Here is a 21,453-nt window from a genome sequence, read left to right as displayed (position 1 = left end):
TCACTCAATTTTCACGGAATTGAAGCTTTTCTCAATGGGCGAGTTCACAGCAGTTGCTCGTGTAAATATCTTCTTTTCTACAGAAAATAAAATGTTAATGATTGGCGTGATGTGTTCATATTTATCGGTTGGATGTCCGGTTTCTTCAACTTGCAGCTCAGTTGTTGAGTTATTTGTAGAGCAGATAGCCTTAGGCTGAAATTCAGACGTCGCTCTGTTACGGAGATCGTCGTAGTATGGTGGAGGAGTTGGAAAAGGAGAAGAAACGAAAAGGACTCAGATTGTCTGTCAATTTTACGTATATGACCACAATTTGGAAATATCTTAATTCTTCAGCGTTTCACGAAAATCAACTAAAAAAATGTTAGGAAAATGGAAAAAATTGGATGAGACAACTGAGAAGACGGATATGGAGTGCTCGACAGGAGAAACGGAGGTGAAACAGTAGCTTTTGTCACACTCAAGTGTTTTGATCTCGCAGACAACACTGTTTTATTTTTCTGCTTTTTTAAGTCACTACGACAAGTACTTGGAGTTCATCTCGAGACGGCCGTAGAACTAGATCCAAGTTTAGATGGAGTTCCGCTTCCCGTCTTTTTCCGGAATGCGATAGACTACATTGAAACACACGGTGAATTCTGCTATACCTTTCCAGTGGACAAATTTCACTTACTATGCTTTGTAGGGTTAGATCTTGAGGGAATATATAGGGTTTCGAGTCCTAAATCTCGTTTGGATGAGTTGGAGAAGAAAGCTAATGAAGGCTCTCCATTGAAGTTTGTCGAGGCCCATGAAGCTGCTGGTCTTGTGAAAAGGTACCCTTTCTTCATGAATTTTTTTTTACAATCTTATGGCTCCTGAAATCCAAGGTGAAGCTATTCTTTCTAGGTTTTTAAGACAACTTCCTGAACCACTGCTATCAGAAGAGTTTGAAATGGTTGTAAAAGAATGTGCCTGTGACTGGAGATATGTATGTCACTGTGAAGTTCTCGATAAAGTAAGTTCAATACTTCTTAAAGAATAATACTAAATATACATGGTGTATATTGCGAGAACGGTCGTTATTTACTACCTATCTCTTCTACAAACAATTCTAAGGTGGGACTACATTCTTTATCTAAGAAGAGTTCCGACTGGGGAATGTTTGTCTCCATGTGAAGTCTCATATCCCGAGGGTTTTCGGCTTAGAAAGATTTATTCCTGAATATCTCGCTGCGGCCTTGATAGAAGCGGATCGGTTATGGTCGTGGCACAAGGCTCATTGCTTGCCGTCTCATTCTAATGTCCCAGGATTACATCCCTTCTTAATTTTTGGGAGAACCCCAGCCTATGTTGATGCAGAGATTGCCTGCAACAGCCCCGTCATTTTGGTCTCGCATCGTTTAATTTGTAATGGTGCTGAGTTTGAGTAGAATGGATTAAAATATTTTTTTTTGTATTGGAACTGCGTAAGTGGGAATAGTTGTTCGAAAGATTGAGATCAAAGTCCCCAAATGTTGGTAACCGTAGCCTTGATACCTTTACTTAACACGCTTACTACTTAGCGCGCTCTTTTCGACCGTATCTTTTAGGCAGCTGATGGGTGGTGAGAGTAAGGGTACGCGTCTTTCCGTTTCACTTTCAGCATCTGTGGTTTGCGCAAGTCAAAGGTTGATCATTTAGCACACTACTACACCTCCTAGTAAATCCACGAGATATCACACGCTTTTATTCATTTTTTTTCGTCTTTTTTTTGCCATTCAAACACTACTAACATTTAGAGTTTTTATTTTCGTCCAATAAAAGGGAGCGTCTATCCAAGCGAGTTTCAACGGATTTGTAATTGTCTCAAGGTTTATTTGTGTGTCAAACTACCCTAGCTGGTTCGATAAGGTGGATAAAGTGGACGGCGTTGATCAATCCTTTCGGGAATGAGCCAACGCGTTCGATATTAAGTCAGAAACGTTTCAGGTTTATGAGCGCCCGTGCAGCCCTGGCTTGCGGGGCTAGCCGATGTCAAGTCAGTGTTTTTATCCTCTCAGACACGTCTAAAGCCAATTTATTGATCTCGCAGGAGTGGAGGGCTTGGCTGGCACTGAGGCGGTTTCGAGACAACCATCAGTCGTGCTGTCACAAGGAAACCTCTTACCGTCTGCCCTATCTTCTTCGTGAAGCTACGAATTCGTGTAGCTCTAGGCTAGTAGTAAATTGGCAGCGAACGTTCTGTTAAAGACAGTACGTTCGCTATACTTGCTGCAGATGCACTCTCTCGCTCGTAAAGTGGCGGAGGTTGTGAGTGAGTCCGTACCTGGAAAGGCTGTAGTGTTCATCGTTCCGTTGTTAAGTTACGCCTCCTAGCCCCCATTCTGCTCCAAACCCTAAGTTGCTACATTGTTGACTTCATCGAGTCGAGAAGTCAAGAAAAGGTTATTTCGCTATTCTCTTGTTTGATTTGACCTCACATTCAATTGATTTTTTCCTGACATTTTTTTTGGCTTTCCAACCATTTTTTTTCTTGATTTTTCGATTGAGTTTAGTTTTTTTTTTTTTTTTTTTTTTTTTTTTTTTTTTTTTTTTTTTTTGGTGGGGGTTTTTTTTTTTTTTTTTTTTTTTTTTTTTTTTTTTTTTTTTTTTTTTGGGGGGGGGGTTGTGGGGGGGGGGGGGGGGGGTGTTTTTTTTTTTTTTTTTTTTTTATGGGGGGGGGGGGGGGGGGGGGGGGGGTTTTTTTTTAATATAAAAGGGGGGGGGGGGGGGGGGGTTTTTGGGTTTTTTTTTTTTTTTTTAGGGGGGGGGGGGGGGGGGGGGGTTTTTTTTTTCCGGGGGGCCGGGTGGGGGGCCTCCCCAACGACTCACTAAGCATTGCATGTAAGCTTACACGATGGTGATGCGTCATAACGTACGAGTTTGCGCAACGTACGGTAACGTCAATTCTGCTATGAAACCTTCTAAAGTACAGTAACTGTTAGCGTTCAGCTTGCCTAAGCATATTTCCCATCTTTTCTCTTACTATAGTATGTAGATTACTTCGAAAACTGTTTATGAAATCTAGTTGCTTCTAATTTTTACTAGAATTCTCCAACGTTGCACCTTTAATCCTTTTCAATTTTCTATCTCCTGGCTTCGATTCTTACTCAACCGAGATACATCCAGACTATGAGATTAACTTGACTATGCTGAAGAGTAATTAGCTATCACAATAGCTTTTAAATTGATTTCCTTGAGCTGTGTCGTAATAGCGTTGGCGATAGCTCTGTCCTTCGCACTTGGGCTGCACCCTGTTTATTTCGGTTGTCCGAGTGAGAAAAGGCACGAAATTTTCTTGTCCCATTTTCTGATTTCCGTTTTCAATTGTTGGTAGGATTGAGCCAGATCGCTTGCTGTGCTGCACTGCTCGCGCTTTTGCTGTTCTTTTTTTTAATCTCCAAGTACGACATTCATCATCATCAGACATCCTCGGAATGGTGATTCAGTATGTGGTCTTAATTTGAGCCGTACGCAGCTGGTTGTTACAATCCTTTATTATTTGCTAACGTTTCGGTGAAATCGCCTTCTTCAGAGCCTCAAAGAAGACTCTCTGATCAAACGCTTATCAGCCCAATATAGAAAATCCTAGGTCTACTGTAGGGACTCATAGTACAAGTGGAAGTGTAAGGATTACCTTAGTGTCGGAGGATTTCTTGCCTCAGCTAGATACCCGTGGTCAGCCCAATATAGAATGTAGAAGTAACCATTAATATGCCCAATATAGATGTGACTAGCGCACTCAAAATAGCAAACTTAAATAGGAAGCGTGTTCCCGCGTAATATAGAGGGATTTCTCTTTGAGATTCATATTCGGGGCTCTTGGAATGGATCCAAAACGTCGTCCACTTGTCGAGTTGCTTTGCTGTCATATCTCTTCTCTTTTTTATTTTCTGATTTTTTTTCATACTCTAAACATTGCATCTAATACTCTTGACTGTTGAAAAGATGCCACTTGTCTATACATTTTGTGACCAAGTACATAGTTCCCCGATTCAATCAATTCATGAACATTCGTTTAGATGAAACAAAAGTTACGCCATATTGGACGGGCACAATTCTACCTTCTCGGATATATATTTTTGCATGTACAAAATGTGATTAAAATGGTATGTCGTGGACTTGTACAATTTCCTTCCTATCAATTCGTGTTTTTTTTTTCGCTTTTTCTAGACATAGTTTTTCTCAGGAATCGGAGAATAAAATGGGTATCCATGCACTGGGTTTGTTGTTCCAAACAGTACTGGATGTGAGCAGGCAGCTGGTTTGCTACTTTATAGTGAACGCCAGCGGAAGGCTGTCCAAAGAAGCTCCAAAGGTTTGGTTGAACTTGATTTCACAAATTGTTATCCAGAAGTATATTTTGTTGACTGATTATCTTATTCTTTCTCAGGTCGGCTACCTTTTCGACAATGTCACAATAGTACCGTAAGTTGAAACAGTATTATTTCATAAACAATACAATAGTAATCTTGCAAGGCACCTTGCCAAAGAAACGATGACACGTTGTGGTGTGATCTTATCCCGTGTGGGGTGGAGCAGAAAAAAAATTTAAACAACTACAGTATGTTTGTGAACAACAAATAGCTCGAAGTAATGAAGGTGCAGAGGAAAGTGTTCTCAACGAAATTCGGGAACTTCATGCGGCATATGTATTATGATAAGATAGCGAACGTGTAAACCTACCTAAAGTATGATTTAAAACTATAAATACATAGTTACCAATGGGTAAGCTGCTAGATAGTGTTCGATGGTTATCGTTTACTTGGAGAGCTGGATTCGAGCTCTATTTCAACCATGCCATCTTCCAGCTTCGAAATTTTCTTTCCCTTTTGTTTTTCTTGTTCGGTATCGATTTTCCGTTGCTTCTGAAAAAGAACGAATAGATTCTGGTTATGGGCAGGTTAGTTAGCTAGTACTAGTTAGTTCCCCTCGTTGCGTGATTTGATTTTGAGCACTTTCATTTCATTCTTGGTATTGATCTTCTGCTCCTTATAATGTTATGAATATTCTGAGAGCTGTTGAACCCATTCTTTTTTTTTCTCACGCGTCAAAAAAATTGTAGGAAATAGGCCAACTGCTCACTGTGGAGTCAAAGACGTTAAAAAAAAGGTTGTGGTTTTGGAAATATAAGAGAGAAAGCACCAATTGGAGTTAATTTTCTAAAGGCTGTGCTAGAAGTACATGACAATCGGATTTTTGCCAGTAGCATTTCCGATACTGCTTGGCGACTGAGTTGAGATGTGGGAAAAGTTGTCCCTGGGAGAATTAGAAAAAGAACTAGGAACAATTATTAGAAAATCACCCCACGAATCTGAGGTGGTACGGATTTCAGGTGGAGTATTCGTATGCGGGATAGTAGATTATGGAGAGGGGGGCGATTCCGTTCATTTCTTCCTAAAAAAAATGTCCGGAAGATGCAGCGCGTGTACAAGGCTTGCGCGCTTTAATCGAACACTTCGTTGAAAATAGCGTCCCGGAACGTTCGAAGCCGCATCCTCTGGGCCGTAGAAAAATGTCCGGAAGATGCGGCGCGTGTAAAAGGCTTGCGCGCTCCAATCGAACTATTCGCAGAAAATAGCGCGCCGGAACGCTCGGAGCGGTACCTTTCAGTCCGTTTTCTACGGCAATTAGGAAGAAATGGACGGAATCACTCTTCTTTCCATAATCTACGATCCCGTATACGAATACTCCACCTGAAATCCTTACCACCTCAGATTCGTGGGGTGATGCGTTTAAGCGCGAGTGCTGGATTGAAGTTCAGTTGAACGCCATATCGAAATAGTTGACATCAAAAATTTGCCGATCGCAATTCTACCCACATGAAAAGGAATAATAGAAGTTTGTTAATGTGCACAAAAAAGTGCTATATCGGAGGTTTATCCTTGACCAAAGAGAAAGCATCTTAGCGGCAAAAGTGTGAAAGGCCATGATAGTAGCTGCAGAATTGTTGCTTTCTTATCTCAACGGATTTTCTGCAGGCTATCTCGCCAAACACGTGACGGAAAGTTTTTCTTCTTTTTTGTCTTCTGGCTGTTATCTAGACGCTGCTACTGTTACTTTTTCTAAGCGATCGACTACGGGAAATGTGACGAAACGATACGACCATCCTATATGATTAGGGAAATGAATTTCCAAAGCAGATATATACATATATATATATATATATATATATATATATTCTGTTTTCATATACATACGCAGATTTCCTCTTACATATGAAACATCTGCATCTAAATCTGTGTATGTATGTACCATATGTAAAATCCTGCCAGAAGGACCGATTTGAACTAAACTGCATGCAAAAATTTTGAAACATGGCGCAGTGTCAGACTACAGTCCAGTTTTCTTTGAGAGTATTTATTTGTCCGTCGATTAAGTTTTTTTTAGAGTTATTTACATTTGATTTGATTTTTATTCGATTCAAACGTGTTTTTGCTTCAAAAACTGGAATTTTGTCAGCCAGGTGCCTTAAACTATGCTGAGAATAGCTCTAAGTTTGAAATTAGCCGACAGTTTAAATGCTCTCTCTTTCTTTGAAAGTCACTCTTTAAAGTTTCATTCGAAACAACAGTGATACCTCAAAAGTTGGAGATTTTTGTGAATTCTTACAAAAAATGAACATTTGGTGGTTCCTGAGAAATCCATTGCGATTAGTTGAATCTATTCCAAAGTTTGACAAAAAAAAAAACTTCGAATTCCATTACAGCAACAAAGTCTCACTTCAGATCGTGAAGTGCTGCTTCCGAGCTTCTTTTTCAAAGAAATAGACGCAGGCGGAGGAGGTTATGAAAGAGCGGCGAAAAAAAAAGAACGTGAATTTGCAAATATTGTGCGAATTCATCACATTCCACCGTTGGGATTATAAGTAGAAAGGCTATAGCATATAGTAGCAGTAAAAATTATGTTTAAATATCTGATGTACATTTCATGAGCAAAAGAACTTTTAGAGAGGCGTAGAGAAAAATGTCCATTATCCCAATGCGATCATCCGTCCGAATCTGAGATGTCTATCATTCCCCCCTACTTTTGTCACTGTCACTTTTGTCGTCCTTACAACTTATTAGGAAAAAAGAGTATGAGAATTTGAGTAGTTGTTTTGTAAGCTCCATTCGGTAACAATTCACTGTTCTGTACTGCGCGAATCACTCACTCTCATGAACAATCCGACAGCGACGATGGCAATCGCAGATACGACAGCGATCACCACTACGGTAGCATGCATGGCGTAACTTCCCTCGCCTAAAAATATGGTATTTGAAACAGTATATCTGTTGAAATTGAAATTGTCGACTGGTACGACAAGTTTGTAGGTGATAACACTTAAAGGCAACGATTTTGACGTGGTCCGAAAACCACGACGATAGTCTATGGTTCGGGTTGTAGACCACGGAAGACAGCGTGTTTCCGTCCTTCCCTAATCTTCGTAAAAAAAAATGGGCGTGGAAGACGCCGTTCTTTCCTACGAAGTCAGTTGCAACGTGTTGACTTTGTACACCGAGCCGCCTCCATGTGCAAGCTGGTATTAATGAGGTCTCATCACCAGGCTATTCAAGTGAAACTTATGAATATGCTGCTGAGGAGATCGTGTGCAAGGGTGCGCGCCCTAATGTACCCCGTTGGACCTAGAATGGTTCCACGCCATTTTTCACGACGTTTAGGAAAAGATGAGCGAAACCACGCTACGTTCCACAGTCTACAACCAGAACTCTAGACTTCTGCTGCGGTTTCCGTTCCACGTCAAAATCGTGATACGCTGTCTTTAAGGGCACGATTGATGTGTCTCTACAGTTGTGGATCACTGCTTATGATAGTTGACCAGTCATTTTTCACGATTACGCGTCCTCTACTTAGCCACCTACCCTCTGGCTGCTCTTTGGCGCCTTTAGGATCGTTCACCTTGTTCAGATCGTACACTTCACGCCGTGGTTCTTCTTTGAACAATGTCTCATTGGTTTTGCTTCCAACGAAGATATCTGGCTGAACTGTCGCTTTTATCCATGAGACTATGGTATATCAATGTGTGTGTTTGTAACCAACCAATGTGAAAGGAGTAACGATTTCCGGAGTTGTAGACTCGGACTCAGGAGTAGTGGTTGGCAACATAGTAGTAGTGTCGGATTTCTCGTCATAAGGCGGAAAAAGGTTTTATTTTTGGAGACTTTCCTTGATCGGGAAAAGAAAATCAAAACCTATCCAACCTGTAGGGAATTCGAATCGACGTCAAGAAGTGGTTGGTGCCTTAACGTGTAAGGACGGTCGCAGAGAGTGTCGTTAGCGTTAGCAAGCAGGAATTCCTTGCTTTCTTTTGCGGAGAACTTGTAGCGGTCCTCGACTGCAAAAATGACTGAAAAGCGATATGTTCAGGAAACCAGTTCTGCGGATGTCTGCGTGTCTAATCACTGGAGACCCACATTTAGCGATATCGGAATCGCAGATGAAAGGGTTGCCAGAGATGTCTAGGTACTCTAGTGCAGGGAGGTTTTGAAGTATCTGTAGGAAGGCGTAGCAATCAGTACCGACACTCTGCGTCGAAGAGTTCAACACAATTAAAAGATGATGAAAAGCGTGGAATACAAGAGTCAGGATAAAGGAACTACTGCAATTTTTTAGCGTTCAGAAAAATTCAAGGAAATTTTAAAAAAGCAAAAACGATACTGTTGTCGAAAAGGCTGAGAAGACAGAAGAAAATAGAAGGACAGAAACAAATGTGACGAATTATCTGCTCTATGAAGAATTTACCAAAAACAATCATAATGGAATGATTGGATGTGCCAATTGTGAAGAGCAAGAAAGAAGTGATCGAAGTAATCCTAAGTTGTTTTCGTAGTTAGGAGCAGAGCAACAACAAAAGAGAATAGAGGAAAGAATGGCGCAGTTCTCTTTTGCAGAAACTTCTCTTGGCATTCAAAAGATGTTGAGGGAGCCCATAAGCAGTAGTTTATCCCCGTTACAAGCACCCGAAATCTGCTGCTATGTAAGGTGCAAGAATGTCCGTCTGTCCGTCCGTCCGACGTAAATCGCCACTAAATACTCAAAGGTCAAGTGAAGCTCTAACTTGAGTAATTGAACCGGAACCCTACATAGTTTGCCAGCGCCGCGCTAACGGCCAAAGTTTTGCACCATATGTTGCAAAGGGAGTTCAATAGTGCCGTAGTAAATGATGATGAAGAGCGGAACAAGATGAGGAAGCCAGCGAACATTGCTTTTGGCAATTATTGTGTTTTGCTGTTTGTACCGTACAGATTTGGACGGAACTTGGTCCCTACGGTAATCGACGAAACTGGTCACGAATACGCATAGCTCATTGAGGATATCTTCCAGCAATGATCCACTTCACATTTTTTTCGCTTTTGGTACAAATCTACCATTTGGGGTTTGTGGAATGCGACAAAGACTGCAAGGATATTAGATTGTGGCTAAATATTGTAAAAAGTGCCCTCTGACAATTATCGACATCTTTGATATTTGACCTATTTTTTCTACATGGACAGTGGAAATGTGACAGTTGTTTTTTCTTACATATACTGATGATATTTTTAAATATGTCAGAACAATTTTGTACTTTCTAGGGAGATTTATAAATATCTAAGACAATCTAGAGGAATTTTTTCTTTAAAACTAGGAAATATAGATGTAAGGAAGAGTAAGGCCAGAAAAAATTAGGTGTATTCCTCATAAAGAAGATTTGCAGTGCTAAAATGTTGAATTAAAAGTAGGTTAATTTTAGTTAATTAAGCTAAGAAATGACTACACAAAAGAAACTGTCTGGTTCCGAAAAGCTACGTTGCATAAAGATTTGCACGTATAAAGAGAATAAAAAAACTGAAGCTATACTTATTTCATCAAAATTTCCGATTTTTGCACTTCGTAGCATATCCATCATTATATAACGTATGAAAAAAGTATAGTTGGGTGAAAACAACATGAGCCACGATGCAGCTGGATAAGTGGCTGCGCTCGAAGCGGTACGGTGTATCAACAAGAATCTTTGTGGGACCCTTGCTAGCACAATCCATCGCTGCAGTTCGCAATGGTCCCATCTCGATTCCAACCGCTTTCTCCTTCGCGCAGCCATTTACGCAACTGCACCGCACTTCATGTCGTTCTGACCTCACTATACCTCCTTTGATGGTCCTCACAGTGCAAGTTGCAATGCACTTTCAAAGTTCACCTTTTTTTGAGTGAAATCCCACATTTTGCGCTTCAGTGCTTTATTTTAATAATTATATTTATAATAAGTTTTAACAAATACTTATAATAGTTCGCACGAAATTTTCTCTGACTGCCGGAGGATTTTGAAAGTTCTGAAGCTTTGCATATCGCGGGTGTAAGAGCATTAAGCGATTCTTTACTGTTCTTAGATTTGAGATGTAAAGGGAGGACAGAAGAATGGAAGTTCGTTTTGCAGTTAGGAAAAAAGCAGGTAACATGATAATTGAGGGGGAGGGATAGGGAGAAAAAGACAGAGAGGGTGAACGAATTTTAAGCCGTAATCGCAACATAGGTGAAGCGAGACTTGCAAAATTAAGTATGAAAGCAAGGACGGAAGAAGCAAGTATAGCTATAAGGAGAACTGTAAAAGAGAAAGACTAAAATTAAAGAGGAAAATGTGATCAGTGAAAAAAAGTGATTAGCGATTTCGTACCTCTCCATCGAGAGTAGTAAGCTTATTGCGCTCAAGATGAAGCGTCGTCAGCGAATTTTTTTGGTTTTTAAATGTATCGGCGGCCAGAGATGTCAAATTGGACTTGGAGACATCCAGCATCTGAAAAATTGTGATGAGTGCTAAAGATGATCTTACCATTCCTTGAGTTTTCTCAGATGTATCGAAGGCATATGTTTGTTAAAGCTCAGCGGGTTTAAGGCAGCGTATTACAGAATTGACGATGTTGAGATCCCTATGCTAATAAGTAGCGGTATTGGTGTAGTTTACTAATGTGAGTGTGATTGCGCTCAACTTCCTTTAGTAATACAGAAAAAGTCGTGTGAAACTGCTGTGATTTCATTGATTGATTGATTTTGATTCCCAACGATTCAACTTAGTAGCACGATTCCATTCCGGAACAGGGTTGCGATTGTGCAAGTGGAGCAAATTCGGCTTGCTTACTTCAGTTTATGTTAGTTGGAGTGCGGACGTTGGATGATGACGGAATTGTTCGCGTTCTATCGCGCAAAAATTTGCATCGTATCGGACAGAGATGCAACGAAGGTTCTTCCCACGCATTTTTTTCTTTGGACTATTGGGCGAACTGAGCGTGATCATGCGTATAGTGCTGAACTAACTTTCGCTATTTCGCTTTGTATTCCTAAAGAGTTTCGTTGTATGTTGCCTAAGGAAGAAACCCTTTAAAGGAGGGTTACCAGTGTTAGCTAATGCCGATTGAAGGAAATGATGGAATGGTTCGAGAAAGATGTTTTGCTATTTTGTTTTTTGAAAATTAACAAGTTTCACCTCCAAATTCGGGTAATCCATTAATTGCTCCGGACCAATGCTTGTTAACGGGCACTCACTGAGAAACAGAGAACGTAGATTTTTCAGGCCAGTACTTGGCACCTAAACAGGTGTAACTTCCCTCTATTGCTTTGCATGTGGTTGTGATTTCAAAGAGTCTCACCTTCTTAAGAGGGTTATGCCTTAGGTTAAGAGAGGTAAGGTTCTCGGCAAGAGATAAGAATACGTCCTTCGAGAGGTCGCTGATTTCGTTCCATCCAAGATCAATCTCCTGAAGATCGCGAAGGCCAATCCAACGGTCATCATCGAGGTGTCTTAAAATGCATGAAATTGTAGGGATTAAACGAGTTTAATTCTGGCTTTGTTCCCTTCATGGAAAGATGGGACCACCGTCGTCAAATTAGTGTGCCAGCGCGCGCCGAGAAGTGTCCCAAGATCTCGAATAAGCGTCCCGGTGCCGGGAAGAAATAAGGTGAAGTAATGCGAGTCCTGTAGCGTCAGATTGGTGCATTGACACCAAAATGCGATGAAACGTGCCCCACGATTTCGAATTTGTGCGCCAAAGAAATCGACAGTTTATGTACTCGTTGGCAAGTTTTTGTCACACTAAAGAAGGTGAAGTGATAATGTTATGACGATATTTTAGCCTTTTCTGTTTATCTGGACAGATGTTACCGTGCTATAAAATAACGGACTTATTTTGTTACGCGTGTGTGCGCAGCGAAATTGCAGAAATCAGTGAGACACAACTGACGGCGTTAAATTGGTGCGCTGGTTTCAGAAAACAATACATTGTGTGGACACGGTCCCACCGCGTCGAAAGCACTGGTGCTTTTAATTTAAAGGTAGCATACCACGAATCTGAGGTGGTGTGGATTTCAGGTGGAGTATTCGTATACGGAGTCGTAGATTATGGAGACGGGAGTAGTTCCGCTCATCTCTCCCTGAATCACTGCAAATAGCCACCTCCAGAATGCTGTTTTGTACGACGCCATCTATTGCAACGCTCCGCCCCTTGCACCGCCTCCTCCCTGCGATTCGTTGAAAATCAATTCAGACTACCCCGATAGGCAGTAAGGGGCGCTACAGCGTGCAAAGGTGGCGCGCTGCAATAGAACGCATCGTGCAAAACAGCATTCAGGGGTCGACTGCTTGCAGTGATTCAGGGAGAGATGAGCGGAACCACCCCGGTCTCTATAATCTACGACCCCGTATACGGATACTCTACCTGAAATCTGTACCACCCCAGATTCGTGGTATGCTGCCTTTAACTCGTTTTACGTGATTGGTACGATGGCAGAAGAAAGTGGAATAAGCAGGAATATTGGTGCATAAACACTGCTTAACAATTAAAGAAAGTAATTTGTTAGAACATAAATGAAATATTGTGAGTCCTTTCATAGTCCTGACAATTGTATGCGCAGTGCTTCCTGGTGGTATACCCCTCCACATGTCCATCTATCCACCCCCTCCCTTGTCCCCTCCCGCGTGCGTTGCCCTCATCATGTTTGCCAGATCCTTTTCTCAGAAATTGCATATCCGTGTGCGGAAATTGCTTAAGTATTGGATAACTGCGTAAGTTCGTACCCGATTTTCATGGATGGGAATAGAATGTAATGCGTGGTTAAATTGCGGTATTTTTGTTTGTTTTTTTACATACACTGTAAAGATTACAATGTATTGTATCATTTTAATTCAAAGTGTCATTTAAACAAGTCGTAAGTAGGTTTGTGCTTTAGGGAATTTCTCTCCAAATGGAGGATGAAAAAGTGCATTTGCGGCATGTAATGCTATAGGAATTTCGAAAGGGCATGAGTGTTAGGACTGCAGAAAAGACATTTTGGACGTTTATTTGGATCGTGCTCCTGCCCTCGTAGCAACTAAAATATGGTTTAACACATTTCGAAGCGGAAAATTCCGTTTGGAAGATCAATTCCGCTCTGACGGTCTTTAGACACTTGTGACGATATTGTGAGTGCTTTAGTCGAAGTAAAATCAGGAATTATATCTGAGGAGATTGCTGGGAAGCTTAAACTTGTACGGAAAAATGGAGACTAAATTCTTAAGCAACAAAACTATATTTTTTTCAAAATTCCACTTGTTGAATTTTATTTTTGGGTCGGGCACGAATTTATAGAAACATCTAGTGATAAGTAGCGGTCCACGCGATATGCCGTAGGGCTGTCATTTTGGTCAGTATAGTGATTGTGTCCACGAATTTCCATGATAATGTTCACGAATCCGAAATATTGGACGATGTACAATTCTTTTTTTTCTTCAAAAATTCAACATAAGATAGTACACTAATCCAGAACGTCTTAGACATTATCGTTACACCGGTAGAGATAAGGATTGTTAATCAAATTCAGTAAACTCAACGAGTTGTTAGTTTTTATTCCATTTCTTCCTAAGCTTATTGGAACATTCTTACAAAGGATCTCTCATCATAGTTTTGATGAATTTCGAAAAGTGCTAAAAAGATCAAGGAATTTGAGAGATGCGAGAGTAGCAATAATTATTTCACGGTTCTGAAAATCTTCTCTTTTCCCTCGTATATGTGCTCCTATATTGTGAGAGGTAAATAGTCAATTCTTCCTACTACTGATTCAACGTTTATTTTCTCCTATATTGTGACCATCTCAGAGAACACCGCATCTTTTTTTTTGTCTGAAGGAAAAGAGATCGATCCGATATCGATTTGTTGGTTTTTCTGTAATTTCTTTTTAAGCCTATCGAATATACATATTTACGAGGATTTTTGACATTTGCAAATGTTATCGTACAGTCTGATTAGGTTTACTGTGATCAATTCGCGCTGGGATCCCGTATGTCAGTCGTTTTTCGAGGATTAGATTGGACATCGCTTTCGACTCCGCGGAAGCTTGCGTGCTAGTTTTTAGAGCGCAAACTACGTTGAAGGTGAAGAGTTCTTGAGGAAACCTCTTTATTATCTCCGGTTACTTCTCAAGAGAACCCTTGGATGAAAATCCGTCTAGCAGGGTTATGAGTAGCGCCACGTAGTTTATCTCTGTCTTGATTGTTCTGCTTGTCTTCACTGCCGTACTTAGGGAGCAGTTCTTAGGGGCTTACTATGTTGTTATGGATAGTATCAAGGAAATCCATTTCTTTTATTGTCGGCATTTATTCACATCTACCTCCTCAGCTCAACAACGTAATCTTTAAGCTTTTTTTCTGGAATTCTTCTTCAGCCACAAAACCTTTTTTTTGTCTACATCTCTCTACCTCTGACTCTTGTTTACTCTGCCTTTCTCATAATTCCTCTTGTGCACCCTTGAAATACAGTGGATGTACTTTTCGTAAACGTAGAAGTATTCTTGTAAGGTTGTCCAACTAGTTGACACATGGATAGTTCAAATATATGCGTTTTGTTTGCTTGTATACCTTATGTAATTTCCAGCCAGAGAAAGCCTCGTCAGAGAAGAGAGACCGTCGAAGGCGTAGGCGGAGATGTTCTCAATGAGATTGACGCGGAGATCAAGCTGAAAAAGCAATTTATTTTTCGGGAAAGTCATATCTGCTTTAGTTCCATAGAGCTCAAAATACATAGGAACTGATTTAATATAAGCCTCATGAAGCCATCACCAAGACAAGCAGATCTTCTCGGATCAAATGTTCGCCGTTCTCTTCGGTATAGACGGAAGTGGACGCTCCAAAAGCAAGGCAAACACACTAATTTGCGTTGAGAAATTCATATTCTACCAGCAACACACAAATGATGCGAATTCAAAGCTCGGATTTAATGAAAACGAGACCAGCTAGGAAAAATGATAGAAATCGAACTCTGAAGCTTGCATACTAGCAGGAAAATTGAGAAGACCTCATTGTGAAAACACTAGGGCTGTTTGACGAGGAATTTACTCAAGACTATGCGCCTTCTATATTTGTTCGCTGGACGACTGGAATAGATTATAAATGAGAATGAAATAATATTGAAGACCCTAACTCTTGAATAATTTCTTTCTTCCGATTCTCAGCATTCAATCAGGTGTATTTGAGGTTGAAATCAAAAGATTTCAGTTCAAACTGGTCTATTCGCTGCGATTTGCATGGATTTATACGTAGGCATAATGTACATATATATCCAAAAAGAAGTTAACATATCACTTGAGACTATTACTAGGAGAATGACAGTAGTTTTCAATGTGATTTGGTGGAGGTTGAAAATCCTCTGAAGGAGTTGTATGTACATCCTTTCGTGAGATTTCTCTTGTGTGTATGTAAGTATCTAGTATCTTTATATACATGAGCAAATATAAATTTATAGATCATATGCATGTAGATATTTGTACACATGTAAATATTTGTATACATGTATTTTCATACAAATGTATATCTATTTACATGCAGTGTGGAACAACCGTTTAGCAGTTTCTTTCTCTTTTAATTTTTTGCTTCAATTTTTCATTTACTTTTGATTGAACCTAATACATATGATTGAAAGAGATGTAAGAAATGCATTTATGAGAAATTTAAATTTAAATTTACTTACTTATTCATTTTAATTTAGATTGACAAAAAAATTAGAAATGCAATTAAAAAAAAGTAAAGCAAGAAGATTTATATTTTCAGACTGATCAAAAATGAACAAAAGAAAAAAAAATAGAAAGGAATAAAAGAATAAAAAATAAAAATGAAAGCACAAATGTTCAGCACTTTTTTAGTTCTTGTATTGTTTGCACCACTGTTTATTTGTTTGTTTTGTTGCTCTTTTATCATGCCCTACACTTTGCTGACAAAATTATTTGTTTTAGTTTAGTTTTGTTTTATTGGTAAAATGCAAAAACTTGGTCGAAATGTGCGAGAGTTAACTATCAAAGCAGTTTTTTTTTGCTGCGAAGAAAGAAAAATGTTATTGTTCGTTAGGATGTTCATCCAAGCTTTGTTACTAGAATTTGTCGGAGTTTCTAGGAGCAGAAAGTTATTGTGAAAATACCTAGATCTAGCCGAGCACAGGAAACTAGTGAATTAATCAATATTAGGATTCCTAGAAAGGTCTATAGTAATCCGCTTTTAACCGGTCAATGTTCGCAAAGATCTGGGAAAAATTTTCAAAGATTTTGTTGCTTTTCAAAATCGTCAACCATCGTGTCGATCTGTTTCGTAGAAGACCCTTGAAGAAACCGTTGATTTCCATCAAGAACAAATGAGCTGTGTAGCATTTACATAGTCCGCACTTGCACTGAATGCAACATGATTCGTTCAGCTCAGGAATTTGATATTTAGGGATGGATTTAATATAGATTGGGCATCAGACATTGGACATCAGACCTTCGTGACTTCCGAACAACATAAACTTCGACTAATCACTGGATAGCGTGTACGTGCCCAATCCTGTTTCTTTCAATGTCAGCGCGACTTTTGCAAATGCACTCGGGTCGTCCTGTTCTTTACCAACAGTCTTTTACAGAATCTTCACCCAACATTCCGGTAGCACAAATCCAAATGGGTAAAGTGAAACGAGAGCATTTTTCTTCAATGATAAAAAGAAAAAGAAAACCAAAGTACACAACACATAACTTTGGATGGTCCTGGAAGACAACGGAATCTTTGAAAATTTAGCCAAATCTTTAGGAACATCGACTGGACAGATGTGGATTGCTATAAACTTCTCTGGAAAATCTTGATATAAATTTCTTCAGTAGCTTTCTTTTGTCGGCCGCCTTTATGAATATTCACCTACTCTCGAAACGTTGATAAATTCTAGTAACAGTGCTTGGACGAACATTACAATAGACAACATCTCCACATTCGAATAAATGGAGTTGATAATTAGCTCTTGCATTTTCAGTGCAACTTCTTCCTTTTTACCATTATCTTAAACAAGAAAATTTATTAAGGAAGTGCTGAACATGAAAAGAGAGCAACAATGTCACATTTCGGCAAAGATGTGGATAGCAGTGTTAGGCTATGACATCCTCTCGCTGTTTAAGTCAAAGAATATATCGTAATACCGTATGAAAGAAAATCTCAGTGAATGTACAGATTTGAAGCGTAGTCTGCAAGTAAAGATTCGGGAGCACAGGTTATAAGTGTTCGTTGACTGTGAAACCGTGTGATGTCATTGCGATTTATGGGACAGATGTTAGTGTAGTTATAGTAATACCTGTTTCAAATTCTTCAGCGAAGCGAAAGCGCCAGGTTCGAGCGAAGAAATACTGCATCCACTCAGCTTAAGTACTTCCAGCTCTTTCATGGAGTCAAATATCTCCACAGGAGGCTCGAAAATCCCATCGGCCCTTGAAAGATCGAGGGTCTGGAAAAAGGGACGTCAAAGTCTGTTTTTTTATCAGGTGAAGGGAAATACCTTAAGTGATTTGAGAGATGTAATAGCGTCGAGAACTGTACCATTAATGTAGTTATGTTCACCAAAAATTAACGTCTCTAATTTTTCCAGCGTTTCGAAAGAGCCGGGCTCAATATTAGTGATGAAATTGCCGGATAAGTCGAGGTATTTGAGCTGAAAATATAAAACATGACAATGCGGGAGTTTAGTGAAGCTACTAATCTAATGTTGATTTCTAGTAACTTCTACTTTTCTTGCGGATCTTATTGTGATATTTTATTTTCCCCTCTTCCGAAAGAAACAGAAGTTAGCTGATATATTTTTGACATATAGTCGGATCAAAATGACGTATCGGTTAGGATCCAGGAGGACCCTCACCGGCAACATTTATTGGTGCAGTTGGTCCAATGATTCCGTCTCCACCGCGTCACGTCAAGCGCATCCTTTTACGCAACTGTACCGTGCTTCATGTCGTTTTGACTCTACTGTATTTGATTATTACTAAGGGAGTAACAATAAGTTTTTATATGGAAGATCCCTTTCTGGGACTTCCCATAAGTCGAGCTGTGTCTCCAAATGGTGTGCGTTCCGTGAACATCGTGACTAGATGTGGTTCTACTTTGTCCTCTTTTTCTCTTCAAAGAGGGGAACTTGTACAGCAATGCGAGCAGCTTTTGTTCCACCAATTAAAATGTGCCGGAAAAAACACATCAGCGGTGTGTAAGATCCGAAATTTTAAAGGCATCACTCCACCAATCTCAGGTGGTACGGATTTCAGGTGGAGTATTCGTATACGTGATGGGAGACTATGCAGAGAGGGTGATTCCGTCCATTTCTTCCTAATTGCCGTGAAAAACGGCCCGGAAGATACGTCTTCAGGCGTTCTGGCGCACTATTTTCCACAACGAATTCGACTGGAGCGCGCCAGTCTTGTGCGGAGCCGCATTTTCCGGGCCGTTTTTTACGGCAATTAGGAAGAAATGGACGGAATCACCCTCCTCTCCATAGTCTCCCATCCGTGTACGAATACTCCACCTGAAATCTGCACCACCTCAGATTCGTAGGGTGATGCCTTTAAGTTAGACACCTATTCGATGTTCCAATCGTTTTGACATCCTTACTGCTACAGTTGTACTACTGCGACTGTAATTTCGTTACAACATGTAATCACTGTGAGATATTGGTGTGACGTGAGTCTTGCAGTTGATCATACCGTCTCGCCCTGATTTTGTCGCGTTGTTCGTTGTCGGTCATTCAAGCAGTTTACAGTGGCTAATATGACACTCCACCAGTGAAACTGTTGCCATGTAGGTTTATTTTTCTGTGCGAAGGGCAACAGTTGAAGTTTTCATGATTATTGATTTCATGGAAGTCCGATTTGAAGTGCAATCTCACCCCCCATCAGTAATTCGGTCGGGGATCGGGATCAAGATTGAGGGGATGCGTTTGGACTAGTGAAAGCGAATCATTTGCGACGGGAATGAGAAAGAAGACAAATCGAGGACGACTTTGAGCGTTATGGAAACGTAAAGTGATCGATTCAAAGGTTGATAGTCTTCACAGTGACATTTCAGCGAATGAGTTGTATTTGTACCAAAACGGTGTAGTCGCAGAACTTGCGGAAAGGTTACTGTCTACCATGAAGCGCTGAGTGCAGTTGTAAATCAATAATAAGATGTTTTACGGACATGACACACTTCGGATGTTGCTGCAATATCGCAATGAATTCATCCGAGAAAAAACGATTTTCCACTTCTTTCGAGAAATGCATTTCTGAGAAAATATTGTTTCTATGAAAATTTAGCATGATATGAATAATAACCCTCAGATGGAAATTAACAAACAACTGTCTAAGAGAGAATTGAAAATAAAATGCTAGAATGAGAATGACTATGGCAAATAATTAAAGGAAAAACGGAATCCAACGTTTTTGCTTAGAATACTAGAAGACAAACACATAAATGAACTCTGGTATTTGCATTTCTTTAAATGTATTTCAGTGATCGTGGGATTTCATTTTGAGATTTAGTAGACCGCAAAGAACACGACTTCTGCTTGAACAGTATGAAATTCTGAACGAGGAAAAGGTTGATAAAAAAAAGCATAAAAATCTATATTTCTTGTCATTGATGGGGAGAAGGAGGGGCCCACAAAAATCAATACATATATAAAAAAAACCTGCAAACAGAAAATTCACACGGACCTCTCTTTTTTCCCTAAACACATTAGCAGAAATGTTCTCGAACTTATTGTTGGCCAATATGAGAGTCTCGAGTTGATTGAGATCCTTGAGTGTGTCAGGGATTTTCTGAAAGTTAAATTGATCAAATTAATGAATTCGAGTGTGTGTTGTTGATAGCGAATTTTGGGACTCATTGCCTCATTTTTAATTCGCTCTGTAAAATGTCGTGTAGACCATGTAGATGTGTTTCATAGTTAAATTTGTAACTGTATAGTTTATGACTTTTATACACATATGTACGCATATATATATATCTTATATATATCATAGTATGTGGATATATATATATATATATATATATATATATAATATATATATAAATATGTAATGACGTGTGTGACATATGTAGCCCTTCTGTACGCGGCGGCTGTGCGAAGAACGCTCTGAACCGGACTGAGCGTCGGATCAAGGCGAACTTTCGGATGACTCACCTTCAAGTGGCATGAATCAATAGTGAGGTTTTTAAGCGAGGTCTCCAGACCTTTGAAAGTGTTCTCAGGAATGAGTAAAGGATCGAAATTTGTACATTCTCGAATCTCTAGCGTTGTAAGTGATGGAGCTAGTTTGCCGAAAGAAGGTAGTCCCGTTTCAGCAAATTCGATATGTTGGAAGCTGATCTGCAAAGGATATGTGGAGTCCATGAGTATTTAGTGGTAATTAGGCACTAACATCTAGTAGTCAAATTTTGAGATCTACTATACCTTATCAATAGTGAAATTTGCTGCTGCAACTGCTTTCGTGGCCTTCTGGAGGTGTTCTGAATTGGACCCGTAGAGACAGGATATGTCGGCTCGTTGTTCTGGTTGAACCTTAATTACTTGGATGTGGTTACGTAGGTAGTGAAAGTAGATTTTTAAAAAAATCACGTAGTAAGAGAATAGGAAGCAAATGCGGATGAAGAAAGAAAGAAAAATGATGACAGAAGATCGAAACGACATCTCAGGGAGAATTTTGGTACAGAATTGGTCAACTTCCTAAGTGGAAAATAGGAAGAAATTCTAGGTTGAAGCTTGTACTGGCAGAGTGGTGAAGTTGTAGAGTAGTAGCTAACAATTTAATCGTCTAACAGGCCGAAATATGGTGTGAACGCTTCAGAATAGGTGGAAAACAGAAACTTAGTTTGTGGAAACCTGCAAAACAAAACAAATTGTTTCTGAAGGAGAGGGCAGTAGGACACAAAACGGGTCAGTAGGACGCGAAGAAGCGAGGGAAAACTTGGAAAAAATATTGGAAAAGAGGATCACCTTGCAGAAACACAACAAAAGGTTGTTGACGAAGTCGGCAGTGGCGTCGACCTCAGTTTCCAACACGTCCAAATCCGGACAACCAGAAATGGCAGCTAGCTGTTTCGCATTAGACTCGAGCTGGAGAAGCACGAGAACAGCGAACAACAACATACAGCCCGTCCGGTCGATCAATCGATTGTTTACAGGTCGATAGCAATCTGACTGA

At 39.9% G+C, this 21,453-nt stretch overlaps 2 protein-coding genes across 4 annotated transcripts; one reads left to right on the top strand and one right to left on the bottom strand.

Moving 5' to 3' along the window:
- Positions 1-236: 236 nt before the first annotated feature.
- On the top strand, positions 237-4,669 carry RB195_004827 (uncharacterized protein; the record flags this gene model as incomplete). 2 transcript variants are annotated; one of them, XM_064182851.1, is made up of 9 exons in its annotated part: positions 237-283; positions 337-436; positions 514-631; positions 686-815; positions 889-997; positions 4,023-4,109; positions 4,190-4,318; positions 4,394-4,428; positions 4,603-4,669. In XM_064182851.1, the coding sequence occupies 9 exons, from the start codon at positions 237-239 to the stop codon at positions 4,667-4,669; spliced, it is 822 nt and encodes a 273-aa protein (XP_064034118.1). The 2 variants fall into 2 exon arrangements, with proteins under 2 accessions (XP_064034118.1, XP_064034119.1); XM_064182852.1 differs by lacking the exon at positions 4,603-4,669 and having other exon boundaries at positions 4,394-4,432.
- An 85-nt stretch (positions 4,670-4,754) lies between these two features.
- RB195_004826 (uncharacterized protein) lies at positions 4,755-21,398 on the bottom strand (the record flags this gene model as incomplete). Of its 2 annotated transcripts, XM_064182850.1 has the most annotated exons (16): positions 4,755-4,868; positions 7,154-7,242; positions 7,863-7,980; positions 8,041-8,124; positions 8,202-8,347; positions 8,415-8,493; positions 10,649-10,768; positions 11,456-11,557; positions 11,619-11,769; positions 14,858-14,955; positions 17,580-17,729; positions 17,781-17,933; positions 19,963-20,067; positions 20,433-20,618; positions 20,703-20,810; positions 21,246-21,398. In XM_064182850.1, 16 exons carry the CDS (start codon positions 21,396-21,398, stop codon positions 4,755-4,757), a joined length of 1,956 nt encoding a protein of 651 aa, XP_064034116.1. The 2 variants fall into 2 exon arrangements, with proteins under 2 accessions (XP_064034116.1, XP_064034117.1); XM_064182849.1 differs by lacking the exon at positions 8,041-8,124 and having other exon boundaries at positions 8,202-8,335.
- Positions 21,399-21,453: the final 55 nt, after the last annotated feature.

The sequence above is a fragment of the Necator americanus genome, chromosome I (assembly GCF_031761385.1).
Source record: "Necator americanus strain Aroian chromosome I, whole genome shotgun sequence".
In the NCBI taxonomy this organism is placed as follows: domain Eukaryota; kingdom Metazoa; phylum Nematoda; class Chromadorea; order Rhabditida; family Ancylostomatidae; genus Necator; species Necator americanus.
The sequence above is the reverse complement of the archived record's forward strand: the minus strand, read 5'-3'. Positions and strand labels throughout refer to the sequence as shown.